General features: G+C 42.6%; 1 protein-coding gene across 11 annotated transcripts in view; it reads left to right on the top strand.

Annotated features, from left to right (window-relative positions):
• The window catches only part of LOC132824400 (nuclear factor 1 B-type-like), a 561732-nt gene that overhangs the window by 321264 nt on the left and 228108 nt on the right, over window positions 1-12360 (top strand). For all 11 annotated transcript variants that reach the window (XM_060838926.1, XM_060838889.1, XM_060838869.1 and 8 more), the window contains one exon: window positions 58-172. In XM_060838926.1, coding sequence (XP_060694909.1) covers window positions 58-172 — 115 coding nt within the window. The remainder of the gene's footprint in view (window positions 1-57; window positions 173-12360) is intronic.

The following is a 12360-nucleotide window of genomic DNA, read 5'->3' on the forward strand; positions in this document are numbered from 1 at the left end:
TAATTGTATTTCAAGCATTTTGTAGTTTTACCAAATAAATACATTATGTATTTTCAGCGGCTATTACTCAAGGAAGTGGGATTAGTTACAACCTTGCAGAAATTCAAAGCCAACCATTCTACCATGACATAAACTCTGGACTACAGAGGTCATTGTCCTCTCCACCAGGCAGGTAATTGTTTACACTTAATAATTTGATCATCAGTGCCTGAAGTATTGCCTTGAGAACAAGCAAATATTTTGTACTTACTGTTTCTTAATGAGAGTTCACTAAAGTGTAATGTACGTTGGAATATTTTGGGTATACAGTCCATTTCCTATCTTTATAATACTGCTTTAATACTCTGAAATGTAACATACCCATCAATAGTTATTTTCAGTTTAGAGCCCAGTAAGAACCCAATAATTTGAGTCCTTGCACCACAGAGATTCTATCCCTGAGGAGTCTGTGCCTGATATCAAAAGACTGATGTGAAAATACATGAGACGTGAAGTTGCACAGTATTGTACACAAACCTTGATGAAAGAACCTGAGAGAGGTCCATGGACCATGGCATCACCCGGACGTCTCCCCAAATTTTAAGCTTCCTGATACCTGAGACTCCTGTCTTTCCAGTGGTGTGTGACCACCAACACAGGATGCTCGAGCTGTATTAATATTCTGCCCTGTCGCAGTAACTGTTATTGTTCTTTTAACATTATATTAGTTTAGTGATCAAGGGTTTTCCTCTTACATATGCAACATGCTGCAATTTCCCATGCTCCAGATATGCTACCAACTAATACATTATTGTGATTTTTAAGATCTTTAAGAACTGATCTTTAAGATTAAACTATCACATAAAATGAAGATGTCCCAAATTAAGGATTCATAAGTAGAGATTTAAAATTGTGGACAAAGCGAATAGCGTTGAAAGGTCAGAGAAATAATCTATTGTAATATTTCAGCACTCGGAATCCAGTTGCAATATTCAGCTCATGTCTTTATTACTCTTGCAGAGAACCAACACTGGACAGTCCAGGTGCTCCTCCACCAAGGTTCAAATGCACATAATTTATATATGTTTTCATTATAATTTAATGGTATTAAGTAGGCAAAGGTCACAGCACAGTAGCTTCTGGTGGGCTGATAGTTGTGTTTCTGTACAATAATTGCATTACAGGGACTTCGTACTGTCCTTTTGGTGACAGTGAAAAATATGTATGCATTCTGCAAAAACGGTAATCCTGTGCATTTACATAGAACTTAGAACATTACAGCGCAGTACAGGCCCTTCGGCCCTCGATGTTGCGCTGACCAGTGATACCAACCTGAAGCCCATCTAATTTACACTATTCCATGACGACTTAAATGCTCTTAAAGTTGGCGAATCTACTACCATTGTGGGCAAAGCATTCCATACCCTTACTACTCTCCGAGTAAAGAAACTACCTCTGACATCTGTCCTATATCTATCACCCCTCGATTTAAAGCTATGCCCCCTCGTGCTCGCCATCACCATACTTGGAAAAAGGCTCTCCCTGTCCACCCTATCTAACCCTCTGATTATCTTATATGTCTCTATTAAGTCACCTCTCAACCTTCTTCTCTCCAACAAAAACAGCCTCAAGTCCCTCAGCCTTTCCTCATAAGACCTTCCCTCCATATCAGGCAACATCCTAGTAAATCTCCTCTGCACCCTTTCCAAAGCTTCCACATCCTTCTTAGAATGTGGTGACCAGAACTGTACACAATACTCCAAGTGCAGCCGCACCAGAGTTTTGTAAAGCTGTAGCATAACCTCATGGTTCCGGAACTCAATCCCTCTATTAATAAATGTTAAAACACTGTATGCCTTCATAACAACCCTGTCATCCTGGGTGGCAACTTTCAAGGTCTGTGTTCCTGGACACCGAAATCTCTCTGCTCATCTACACTACCAAGAATCTTATCATTAGCCCAATACTTTGCATTCCGGTTACTCCAACCAAAGTGAATCACCTGACACTTGTCCTCATTAAACTCCATTTGCCACCTCTCAGCCCAGCTCTGCAGCTTATCTATGTCTCTCTGTAACCTACAACATACTTCTTCACTATCCACAACTCCACTGACCTTAGTTTCTTAATTAAGTAACTCTGCTTCATTATTTGACACCCTAGCTGCTAGTCCTGACTAGTATTGTCGAACTTTGCACATTCAGTCCCCCCATTTGGGTGCATAACTGTTAGCATAAGATCTCCAATTAATCTGCATTCTATTGATCTGTCATGACTCCAGAGTAGTGACCAGAGAGAGGTTAATGGGCCACGGCATCACCCGGACCTCTCCCCAGATTTTAAGCTTCCTGATACCTGATCCCTGTCTTTCCAAGTGGTGTGCGACCACCAACACAGGATGCTAGGGCTGTATTGACATTCAGTCCAGTCCAATTGTTGTTCTTTTAACAATGTTAGTTTGGTGATCAAGGGTTTTCCACTGACATATACAATATGCTGCAATTTCCCATGCTAATGATAACACTGGCTGTACTGCAATGAGTACATGAAAGATTATTCTTATCTACGGTATTTTCAGCCTACAGTTCCAGTGCTTCCACCTTGTCAGATGCATAAGTCTGACCAATAAAAGAAAGCATACCAAACGCCTTCTTTACTATCCTATCTACCTGTGACTCTACTTTCAAAGAGCTATGAACCTGCATTCCAAGGTCTCTTTGTTCAGCAACACTCCCTCAGACCTTACCATTAAGTGTATAAGTCCTGCTAAGATTTGCTTTCCCAAAATAGAGCATGGGGCGGCACAGTGGTTAGCACTGCTGCCTCACAGCGCCAGGGACCTGGGTTCAATTCCCGCCTCAGGCGACTGACTGTGTGGAGTTTGCATGTTCTCCCCGTGTCTGCGTGGGTTTCCTCCGGGTGCTGCGGTTTCCTCCCACAGTCCAACGATGTGCGGGTCAGGTGAATTGGCCATGCTAAATTGCACCTAGTGTTAGGTAAAGGGTATATGTAGGGGTATGGGTGGGTTGCGCTTCGGCGGGTCGGTGTGGACTTGTTGGGCCGAAGGGCCTGTTTCCACACTGTAAGTAATCTAATCTAATCTAATAAGTGTTCTCCTGAATTCGTTTTTTTTTCGTAAAGTTCTATTTGTAACACACAAACAGAATTACAATTCACAAGGTCTCTTTTTAATCTTGGTCAGACCTTTAGGAAGACAGGGTATTGGAGCCTAGTTTGATTCCTCATATTGCTGTAGAGTATCACGGAGTGTGTCGGAGGTGTTGACTGGGATGTGCCTTTTTTTTGTACATTCACCACTTACATTTGTCTGATAGTACTGGGAATCAGGATCTAAAGTGGATGTTGGTAGTTGGTGATGTTACAATGTAAACTTCCATACAATTATGACCCAATGGTACTTGTTACACAGCTTTACTCCTTCCCCTTGTTCCCTCAATAGTTGTTATGCAGTATTCCCCCTTCTGCTTGTATCCTGAGCAGCTGAGTATGGTTTCTCTGTAGATAATTACTAAAATGCAGTCCTTGATTCAGTTGTACCCTCTTTCATCCAAGACCCCGAATCTGACTGGGTGGGAGCAAATTGTGAGACTTCCATTTCTCCAGCACCGGTAGAATGGTAGTCTGTGTATGCTCTGGTTCTTGCCCATGGCATACATATCTATGGAATAACACTGGAGTGAGTCATTGGCTCAGATTAACCCAACAATCTTCAGTCAGTACTGAAGATCTAAACCAGTGTCTGCTATGACTGAGGAGATTGCCAGTACTATATCGATCACATTGATTCATAGTGCATCTCTGAATTAACAGGTTTGCCCTGGTCATTTCTTTCGATGTCAAGACACCTGGGTTCTTGGACATTCCCCACAATTGGATACAGTTAATCCAATCCACTACGTCAGTGGCTTTGAATCAGGGCCAGATATTAAGCTGAAGAGAGTTCAGAAGAGATTTACCTGGATGTTGCCAGAGATGAAGGACTAGAATTACAAAAGAAGGCTGGATAGGCTGGGATATTTTTCACTGACGTGTGGGTAGTTGAGAGGCAATCTGACAGAAATTTTAAAAATAATGAGAGGTGTCGATCAAGTTAATGGTAGTTGTCCTTTCCCTTGGATGGAGAATTTCAAGATTAGGGGCTACATTTTAAAGGTGAGAGGTGAGAAAGATTTAAAAACACATGAGAAGCAATGTTTTTACACAGAGGGTGGTTTGCTTGTGGGATGAACTTCCAGGGGAAGTGGTGGATGTGGGTATAATTACAGCATTTTAGAGACATTTGGATAGGTACGTGAATAGAAAAGGTTTGGTGGGATATCTCCTTCAGGTTTCTGAAGAAGGGCTCATGCCTGAAACGTTGACTCTCCTGCTCCTTGGATACTGCCTGACCTGCTGCGCTTTTCCAGCAACACATTTTCAGCTTGGAGGGATATCAGCCAGGAACAAGCAAGTGGGACTATTTTAGTTTGGGATTATGTGTGGCATGGGCTGGTTGGATCAAAAGGTATGTTTTCATTCTGTAGGACTCTACTGGTGGTGGAAAGCTGCATGTCCCTTAAATCTAGTGGTGCCATGACATTGGCCTCTTGATTAATCACAGTTTTACTCAATCATTTGTATAACTTTTGTAGGGGTTATGTTTTCTGCAATACTCAGTCATTTGCATCCCTGACAAGTTCACATCTGTAGATATCATTTCACATTTAACATTATCATATAACGCTTCACCATCTGTATACAGTACTAATCTGTTTTGTTGCCCATGAGCCATGACCAGGTAAAATAGTCTCCGAGATGTTGTTGAAGAAAGTGAGGACTGCAGATGCTGGAGATCAGGGCTTAAAAATGTGTTGCTGGAAAAGCGCAGCAGGTCAGGCAGCATCAAAGGAACAGGAGAATCGACGTTTCGGGCATAAGCCCTTCTTCCGAGATGTTGTTGTGTCCTTTGATAGCATAATGGTATTGGTCCAGGAATCTGCCATTGTAGTCAATTCTGTTTAAACCTTGCTTAGACCTTAGGGTTCAATATTATGTATCTACCATCCTCTTCACTGGGACATTGACCCTTGTTCCTGCAGTCTCAAGATATAAAGGTTAATTGTAAAAAAGTCCCTCACATGTTGTATCTAGATCCATTGCACATATGCTGTGTCCATCATCACCATTGCTGATCTGGAAGCATATTAGATTCTCATTTTTCCATCAGTGTTCCATTCCACATCTAAGCTCTTCCTTGGCCCTCTTCATTCACTCGAGGGTAAATGCATAAGCTCAGTGCCACATTTGAAGGGCATCAATCTTTCTGTGGTGTTATGTAAAGCTTCTTTTACAAAATATCTATTGCTGACACTTTTGTAATATGAACTGAAAATGTGTTGCTGGAAAAGCGCAGCAGGTCAGGCAGCATCCAAGGAGCAGGAGAATCGACGTTTCGGGCATGAGCCCTTCTTCAGGAAAGGACTGAAGAAGCTCTTTCTGAAGAAGCCATTCCTGAAGAAGGGCTCATGCCCGAAACGTCGATTCTCCTGCTCCTTGGATGCTGCCTGACCTGCTGCGCTTTTCCAGCAACACATTTTCAGCTCTGATCTCCAGCATCTGCAGTCCTCACTTTCTCCTATTTTTGTAATATGAACCCATGTTGACTGCTGCTTCATAGTTTATATTCTGTGTGCCATTTGTTGCGTCAGCCAGAATCCTGATAATGGTTATTGACACCAACCCTCTTCTTTTCTTGGCACAGAGGTTAGCTCGTTATTGTTATTTCTGTAATTAAGTATACTTTTGATAATCATAAGGAGTTTGGTTGTTTATTTGGGATAGCTTTCTCCATTTAATCCTTCCTTGTTCACTGACAAAGGTGATCCTCCCATAGTTGAGGTTGGTCCTTTGGTCCTTCAGATGACCACTCCTCCAGATAGGGAATGAATCCTAAACTACATGGCTAACAGAGCACAAACAAGTTATTTTCATTTTCGTCCTTTTGCCCTCTACTTCAGTCTTCCTTACATCATACTTTTTAAAATGTGACCAATGTTTCCACCTACCTTTTACTATCATGTCAACACAGGCACATAAATATCTGGTCAAAATAATTTTTTATGGTCCAGTCCATTTTGGGACAAAATGTGGTTGGCTAGGGATGAGCTGAATAAACACCACATCCCTGACTTTAGGTAGTGGTGAAATGAGTTTTCCTTTTGTCATCTCATCCAAATCCTTAGTCATCTGTTGTTCCTTCATTTCCTGTTGTAATTCTTTGGCTATCCTTTTAATTATTTAATTTTTAAAAATTTATTTCTTATGAGTCATGTATCCTCGTTTCCATCAGCTATGCCTTCAGGCAGGTGTATAACCCTTCTGGTGATCAACTAACAGGGGTTAACAATATTGTCCTATTAGGGATAGTCCTCAGCTACATTGATATGCAGGGGAGCGCGTTCACCTATCCCCAAATAATAACTGTAATTGCCTTCTAATAGCATCTTTTTAAGATGGGGTTCATATGCTTTACAATTCCTGAGCTTTGTGCATAGTAAGAAATTTGGAATTTCTGTTTCACCCAGAGCAGATCACATATTATTTTCAAAATACTGTCTGTAAAGTGTGTTCCTTCTAGGTACATCAACATAGAACTCAAAGCAGTTCATCTGAGATTACCCCCATTTTCCCCACCCCAACCCTTGCCCTCACTCCATATCTTGGTCTGACATTTGACACTGTTATGGTTCCCTTTCAAATATCATTCTATCTGCTGGTTAACTTTTGTATTTTTTAACATCTATACCATCTTGTCTTAGGGTAGTAACACAACTTCCCATACAGCTCATCTAGAGTCAAATACAACTTTCAATTTCTGGTGTTTAATAACGCTATTAAATTATGCTGAGTGTACAGCATTATTTGTCCCACTTCCTCCAGACCAAAGGGGTTGCCATGGGCACCCACATGGGCCCCAGCTATGCCTGCTTCTTTGTCAGGTATGTGGAACAGTCCATCTTCTGCAGCTACACCGGCACCATTCCACGCCTTTTCCACCCTACATTGATGACTGCATCGGTGCCACCTCGTGCTCCCACGAGGAGGGTGAACAGTTCATCAACTTCACGAACAAGTTCCACCCCAACAGTAAGTTCACCTGGGTCATCTTGGACATCACCCTCCCTTTCCTGGACAATTTTCATTTCTGGCGACTGACTCAATTCAAACATTTACTTCAAACCCACCAACTCCCACAGCTACCTGGACTACACCTCCTCCCACCCTGCCTCCTGTAAAAATGCTATCCCTAATTCCCAATTCCTCCACCTCTGCTACAATCACAGAATAGAACCTCTACAGTGTGGAAACAGGTCCTTCAGCCCAACAAATCCACACTGACCCTCCGAAGAGTAATCCACCCAGATCCCATTCCCCTACTCTATTACTCTATGTACCCTGACTGATGCAGCTAACCTACACATCACTGAACACTACAGACAATTTAACATGGCAACCCATCTAATCTTCCTCATCTAACCACTGAGCCACTGTGCCACAACTGCTCTCAGAAGGATTAATTCCACCATAGAATGTCCCAGATGGCCTCCTCCTTCAAAGACTGCAATTTCCCCTCCTAGATGGTCGACAATGCCCTCCAGCACATCTCCTCCACTTCCCACACTTTCACCCTTGACCCCCACCCCTCCAAATGCAACAAGGACAGAACTCCCCAGTCCTCACCTTCCACTCCACTAACCTCTGGATACATGAATATATCACATCATCATCCGCCATTTCCACTACTGAAAAACAGACCCCACCATTGGGGATATATTTCCCTCCCCACCCCTATCTAACTCCCTTTTTAGGTCTGTGCCCCACACCAGCCCACCCTCCACTCCTGGCACCTTCCCCTGACACCACAAGAAGTGCAAAACCTGCTCCCACCTCACCTCCGTCCAAGGCCCCAAAGGATCCTTCCACATCCGACAGAGATTTATCTGTACTTTCACATACATCTACCGTGTCCGTTGCTCTCAATGTGGTCTCCTCTACATTGGGAAACATGATGCCAACTTGTGGATCATTTCAGAGAACATCTCTGGGTCACACGCACTAAGCAACCGTACCGTCCTGTGGCCAAACATTTTAACTCCTACTCACACTCCGTCAAGTACATGCAAGTCCTCCATTGCCAAACTGTAGCCACCCAATGCCTGGAGGAAGAGTGCCTCATCTTTTGCCTTGAGATCCACCGACCTCATGGGATCAATGTGGATTTCACCAGTTTCCTCATTTCCCATCCCCCCACCTTATCCCAGATCCAACCTTCCAACTTGGCATCGCCCTCTTGAACTGTCCTGCCAGTCCATCTTCCTTCCAACCTATCTACTCCACTCTCCCCTCTGACCTATCACCTTCATCCACCTTTTGAATTCTCAGCTACTTTCCCCCATACACCCGGGTCACCCCCCTCATCCCTGATGAAGAACTTATGCTCGAAATATTGACTCTCCTGCTCCTCAGATGCTGTCTGACTGGCTGTGCTTTTCCAGCATAAAGCCATTCGATATATGTAGTGACAGTTTACACATCCAGATTGCATGCAATCTAGCGCAGACGCACACCTCACCAGTTCCTTCACTACAGAGAATTGTTGTGGGGAAAAAAATATACAACAGGTCTTGTATTCTCTTCTGACTGTTGTGTGACCAGTGTGTTATGTAAACAAACCTACTTGTACTGCTGTAAATGTGGAACAGCCAGGAGTCGAAGGCTGATGCTGTTATGACACCAGCCTTCACTTTTGCATAAGCTGTCTCTGATTCTGGTCACTGTTTGACCTTTTTCTGTCATGAGTTTTTCCACTTTACTAACATCTGTTTTGGTGCTGCAGTTCCTGTAAACTGGAGTTGGAAGTTGTGGCAGGACAGTTACACAGCACCATAATATTTCAGATCCCAACACCGCCACCACCCTCTCACTCCCCCCCCCCCCCCCCCGCCACACACACACACACACACACACACACCCCCCCACCCCCCCACCCCCTCCATTACTGTTTAGATTAGATTAGATTAGATTACTTACAGTGTGGAAACAGGCCCTTCGGCCCAACAAGTCCACACCGACCCGCCGAAGCGCAACCCACCCATACCCCAACATATACCTCTTACCTAACACTATGGGCAATTTAGCATGGCCAATTCACCTGACCCGCACATCTTTGGACTGTGGGAGGAAACCGGAGCACCCGGAGGAAACCCACGCAGACACGGGGAGAATGTGCAAACTCCACACAGTCAGTCGCCTGAGGCGGGAATTGAACCCAGGTCCCTGGCGCTGTGAGGCAGCAGTGCTAACCACTGTGCCACCGTGCCGCCCTTGTTATGGGGAAATATGTCTGCAGTGGCCATTATGCTAAGACCTTTTTTCCCTGACAGATCTTGTGTCCTTGTACCTAATACATGACTGTCCTACTCGTGCCTTTTTGGGGTATATCTTAAATCCAACATTTTTCAGTGTCACAAAGACCACAAGTGAACTCTGATGTGGCTCCTTTCTGATTCTGATACTATTAAGATATCGCCTGCAGATTGTAAGATTGGCTGTAAATCATACTGAATCAGCACTCTGGACTATTGTGGAATCCCTGTGGGACCCTTTGACAGGTATACTGCCTTCCCTCTACAGTAAAATTGAATTTTTCTTGAGGTTTTTGGTCTCGTGGTATCAACCAGAATCCATTAGCTCAATTTAAAACAGTAAATATTTTATGTTTGAGTTTCACTCAATTAAAGATAGTCATGAGATTTGCCGCTATTGGTTGTTCCCATGGCATTACCTTATTGAGCGCTGAGTAGTCTATTGTTAATTGATATGAGCCATTGGCCTTTTTGACTGGCCATATTGGGAAATCAGTGATTGGCCTCAGGATTTTATGATGTACAATGATCTTTTGTAGAATTCCTTCCATGTCCTTCATGGCCTCTAGCTTTATGGAGCATTCTTGGTAAGCCTGGTATAATAATCCTGGATCAGCACTGGTGAAGTATCAGTTAACCCACAGTCATGTTTGGTGATCGCCCATACCTCAGGTAATGCCTGATGTAGGAGATCATGTGTGCCAACCCCAACCGATCTTTTGTTATAGCTGAGATACTACTTCGGATGGTTATATTTTTGTCTAAAGCCTGTTTACCCTTGCATTTTCTTTTTTCTATCTGTGTGTGTTTATTTTCTCCTCGCTCAGTCATTGTTCCTTTCAAATCTCATAGAATTTTCTCAAACTTGACTTTTTCTTTTTTTAAAAGAGCAGCTTATGTTGTATCAAAATACACTGCAAAAATTATTTGAATTAAACACAGTTATCAGGAGCGATCTATATGTTTAAAATTTCTTGATAAAGTGCTTGAGGTTATCAGGAGGTGGGACATTTGCATGTTGTTTTTGAGAGTTCATAGAACTCTGTTACTGAGCAAACACAATTTGCATATGTTCAAAGATCATTTGTAAGAACACTGCATGCAATTGATCAAATTGCTAAGTTTTCTTGTTGGTGTCCAGAAATTGACTCTGGCAGTTTGTTCCAGACCTTATTTTAAAAGTACAAAATAAACATAATACAGTTTGTGGGGTTACAGTTACAGGTGCAGAATTAGGTGTTTTAATTTTTAAAAATTTTCTTTTATGAGACTGCTATGATAACTTATGAGCACTATAAACAGCTCTGTTGTTAGGATCATCCATATTCTATCCATATTAGATCTGTATAGTGTTTTTGGGAGTGAAATATATAGCTGTAGGATAATATAGTATGATAAAGTTTTTTAAATAGCCTCTGAAATGGTAGTTTCACTATGATTTTGTGACAGTTGCAGATCTTATAAAAAATAAAATAAAATTACTTCAAATGTTTCAATGGAGAGTTCAGGATTGCTTGCCAGAAGCAGCAGCAGGAATATGTGAAGTTGTTAACCTGGTGAAACTACCAAGCAGGACTGCTTGTGTGCCAAATAGCAAAGCAGCAAGTGATAAACAGAGCTAAGCAATCACACAACCAACCGATCAAATGTAAGCTCTGTAGACCTGCCACATCCAGTTGTGAATGGTGGCGGACAATTAACTCATGGAGGAAGAGGTTACACAAATGATGAAAGTTCCCAGTACATCAGTGCAAAAGATAAGGCTGAAGGTTTTGCAGCAATCTTCAGACAGAAACGCTGAGTGGATGGTCCATTCCAGCCTCCTCCAGTGGTCTCCAGCATTACAGATATCAGTGTTCAGCCAATTCAATTCACCCCATGTGATATCAAGAAAAAGTTGGAGTCACTAAATAATGCAAAGACAATGGGCCCTGACAACATTCTGGCAATAATACTGAAGACTTGTGCTCCAGAACCTGCCACTTCCCTAGCCAAGTCAATCCAGTACAGTTACAATACTGGCATCTATCTGACAATGTGGAAAATTGCCCAGGTATGTCCTGTACATAGACACCAGGATTAATTTAACCAGGCAAACTACTATCCCATAAGTCTACTCTCGATCATCAATAAAGTAATGAAAGATGACATCAACAGTACTGTCAAGCAGTGCCCATTCAATAACCTGCTCAGTGATAGAAGCAAATTACTGAAGATGCTGGAACCTGTACTGAAAACTAAGTATGCAAGCTAAAGTTTTGAGTCTGGATGAATCTTCTTCTGAGCTGATGTGAAATGTGGTGGGTCAGCCTTAATGCAACAGTTGTGGGGGAAGAGGTGCAGTGCTGGGGGAGAGGGAATGTTGAGAGTGCAGATAAAGTAATTGGAATGTGAGAATGGCAGAACAATGTTGTATCTAACTGCCAGACAGGAAAGAACAGAGAGTTACAATAGAGTTGAGAGAGGAGAGAGAGAACGTGGTGACAGAGAATACAACCTGTAAAGCTAAAAGAAAGAGAAGGAATAGGAGTGGGTTCACAATCTTAAGGTACTGAACTCAATATTAAATCCAAAAAGAGTCTAGTCTGAAGATCAGATATTGATCCTCCAGTTTGTTCTGTGATTTGTTGGAGTTTTGCAGCATGCCAAAGATGGTCAAGTGTGCAGGCAAACAGGATGATGTCTTAAAATGACTGACTATGGGAAGCCTAACCCGCTGAGATCTCCAGTATGTTTTTTTCTTAACCTGCTCAGTGGTGCCCAGTTTGGGTACCACCAGGGCCACTCAGCTCCTGAGCTCATTACAGCCTTGGTTTAAATATGGATAAAAGAGCTGAATTTAAGAAGTGAGGTCATACCTGACACATTGGAAGAAGATTGTGGCTTTTGGAAGTCAGTTATCTCAGCTCCAGGACATCTCTGCAGGAGTCCCTTAGGGTACTGTGCTCAGCCTAAC

Source organism: Hemiscyllium ocellatum, chromosome 2 (assembly GCF_020745735.1).
Source record: "Hemiscyllium ocellatum isolate sHemOce1 chromosome 2, sHemOce1.pat.X.cur, whole genome shotgun sequence".
NCBI classification, from domain to species: domain Eukaryota; kingdom Metazoa; phylum Chordata; class Chondrichthyes; order Orectolobiformes; family Hemiscylliidae; genus Hemiscyllium; species Hemiscyllium ocellatum.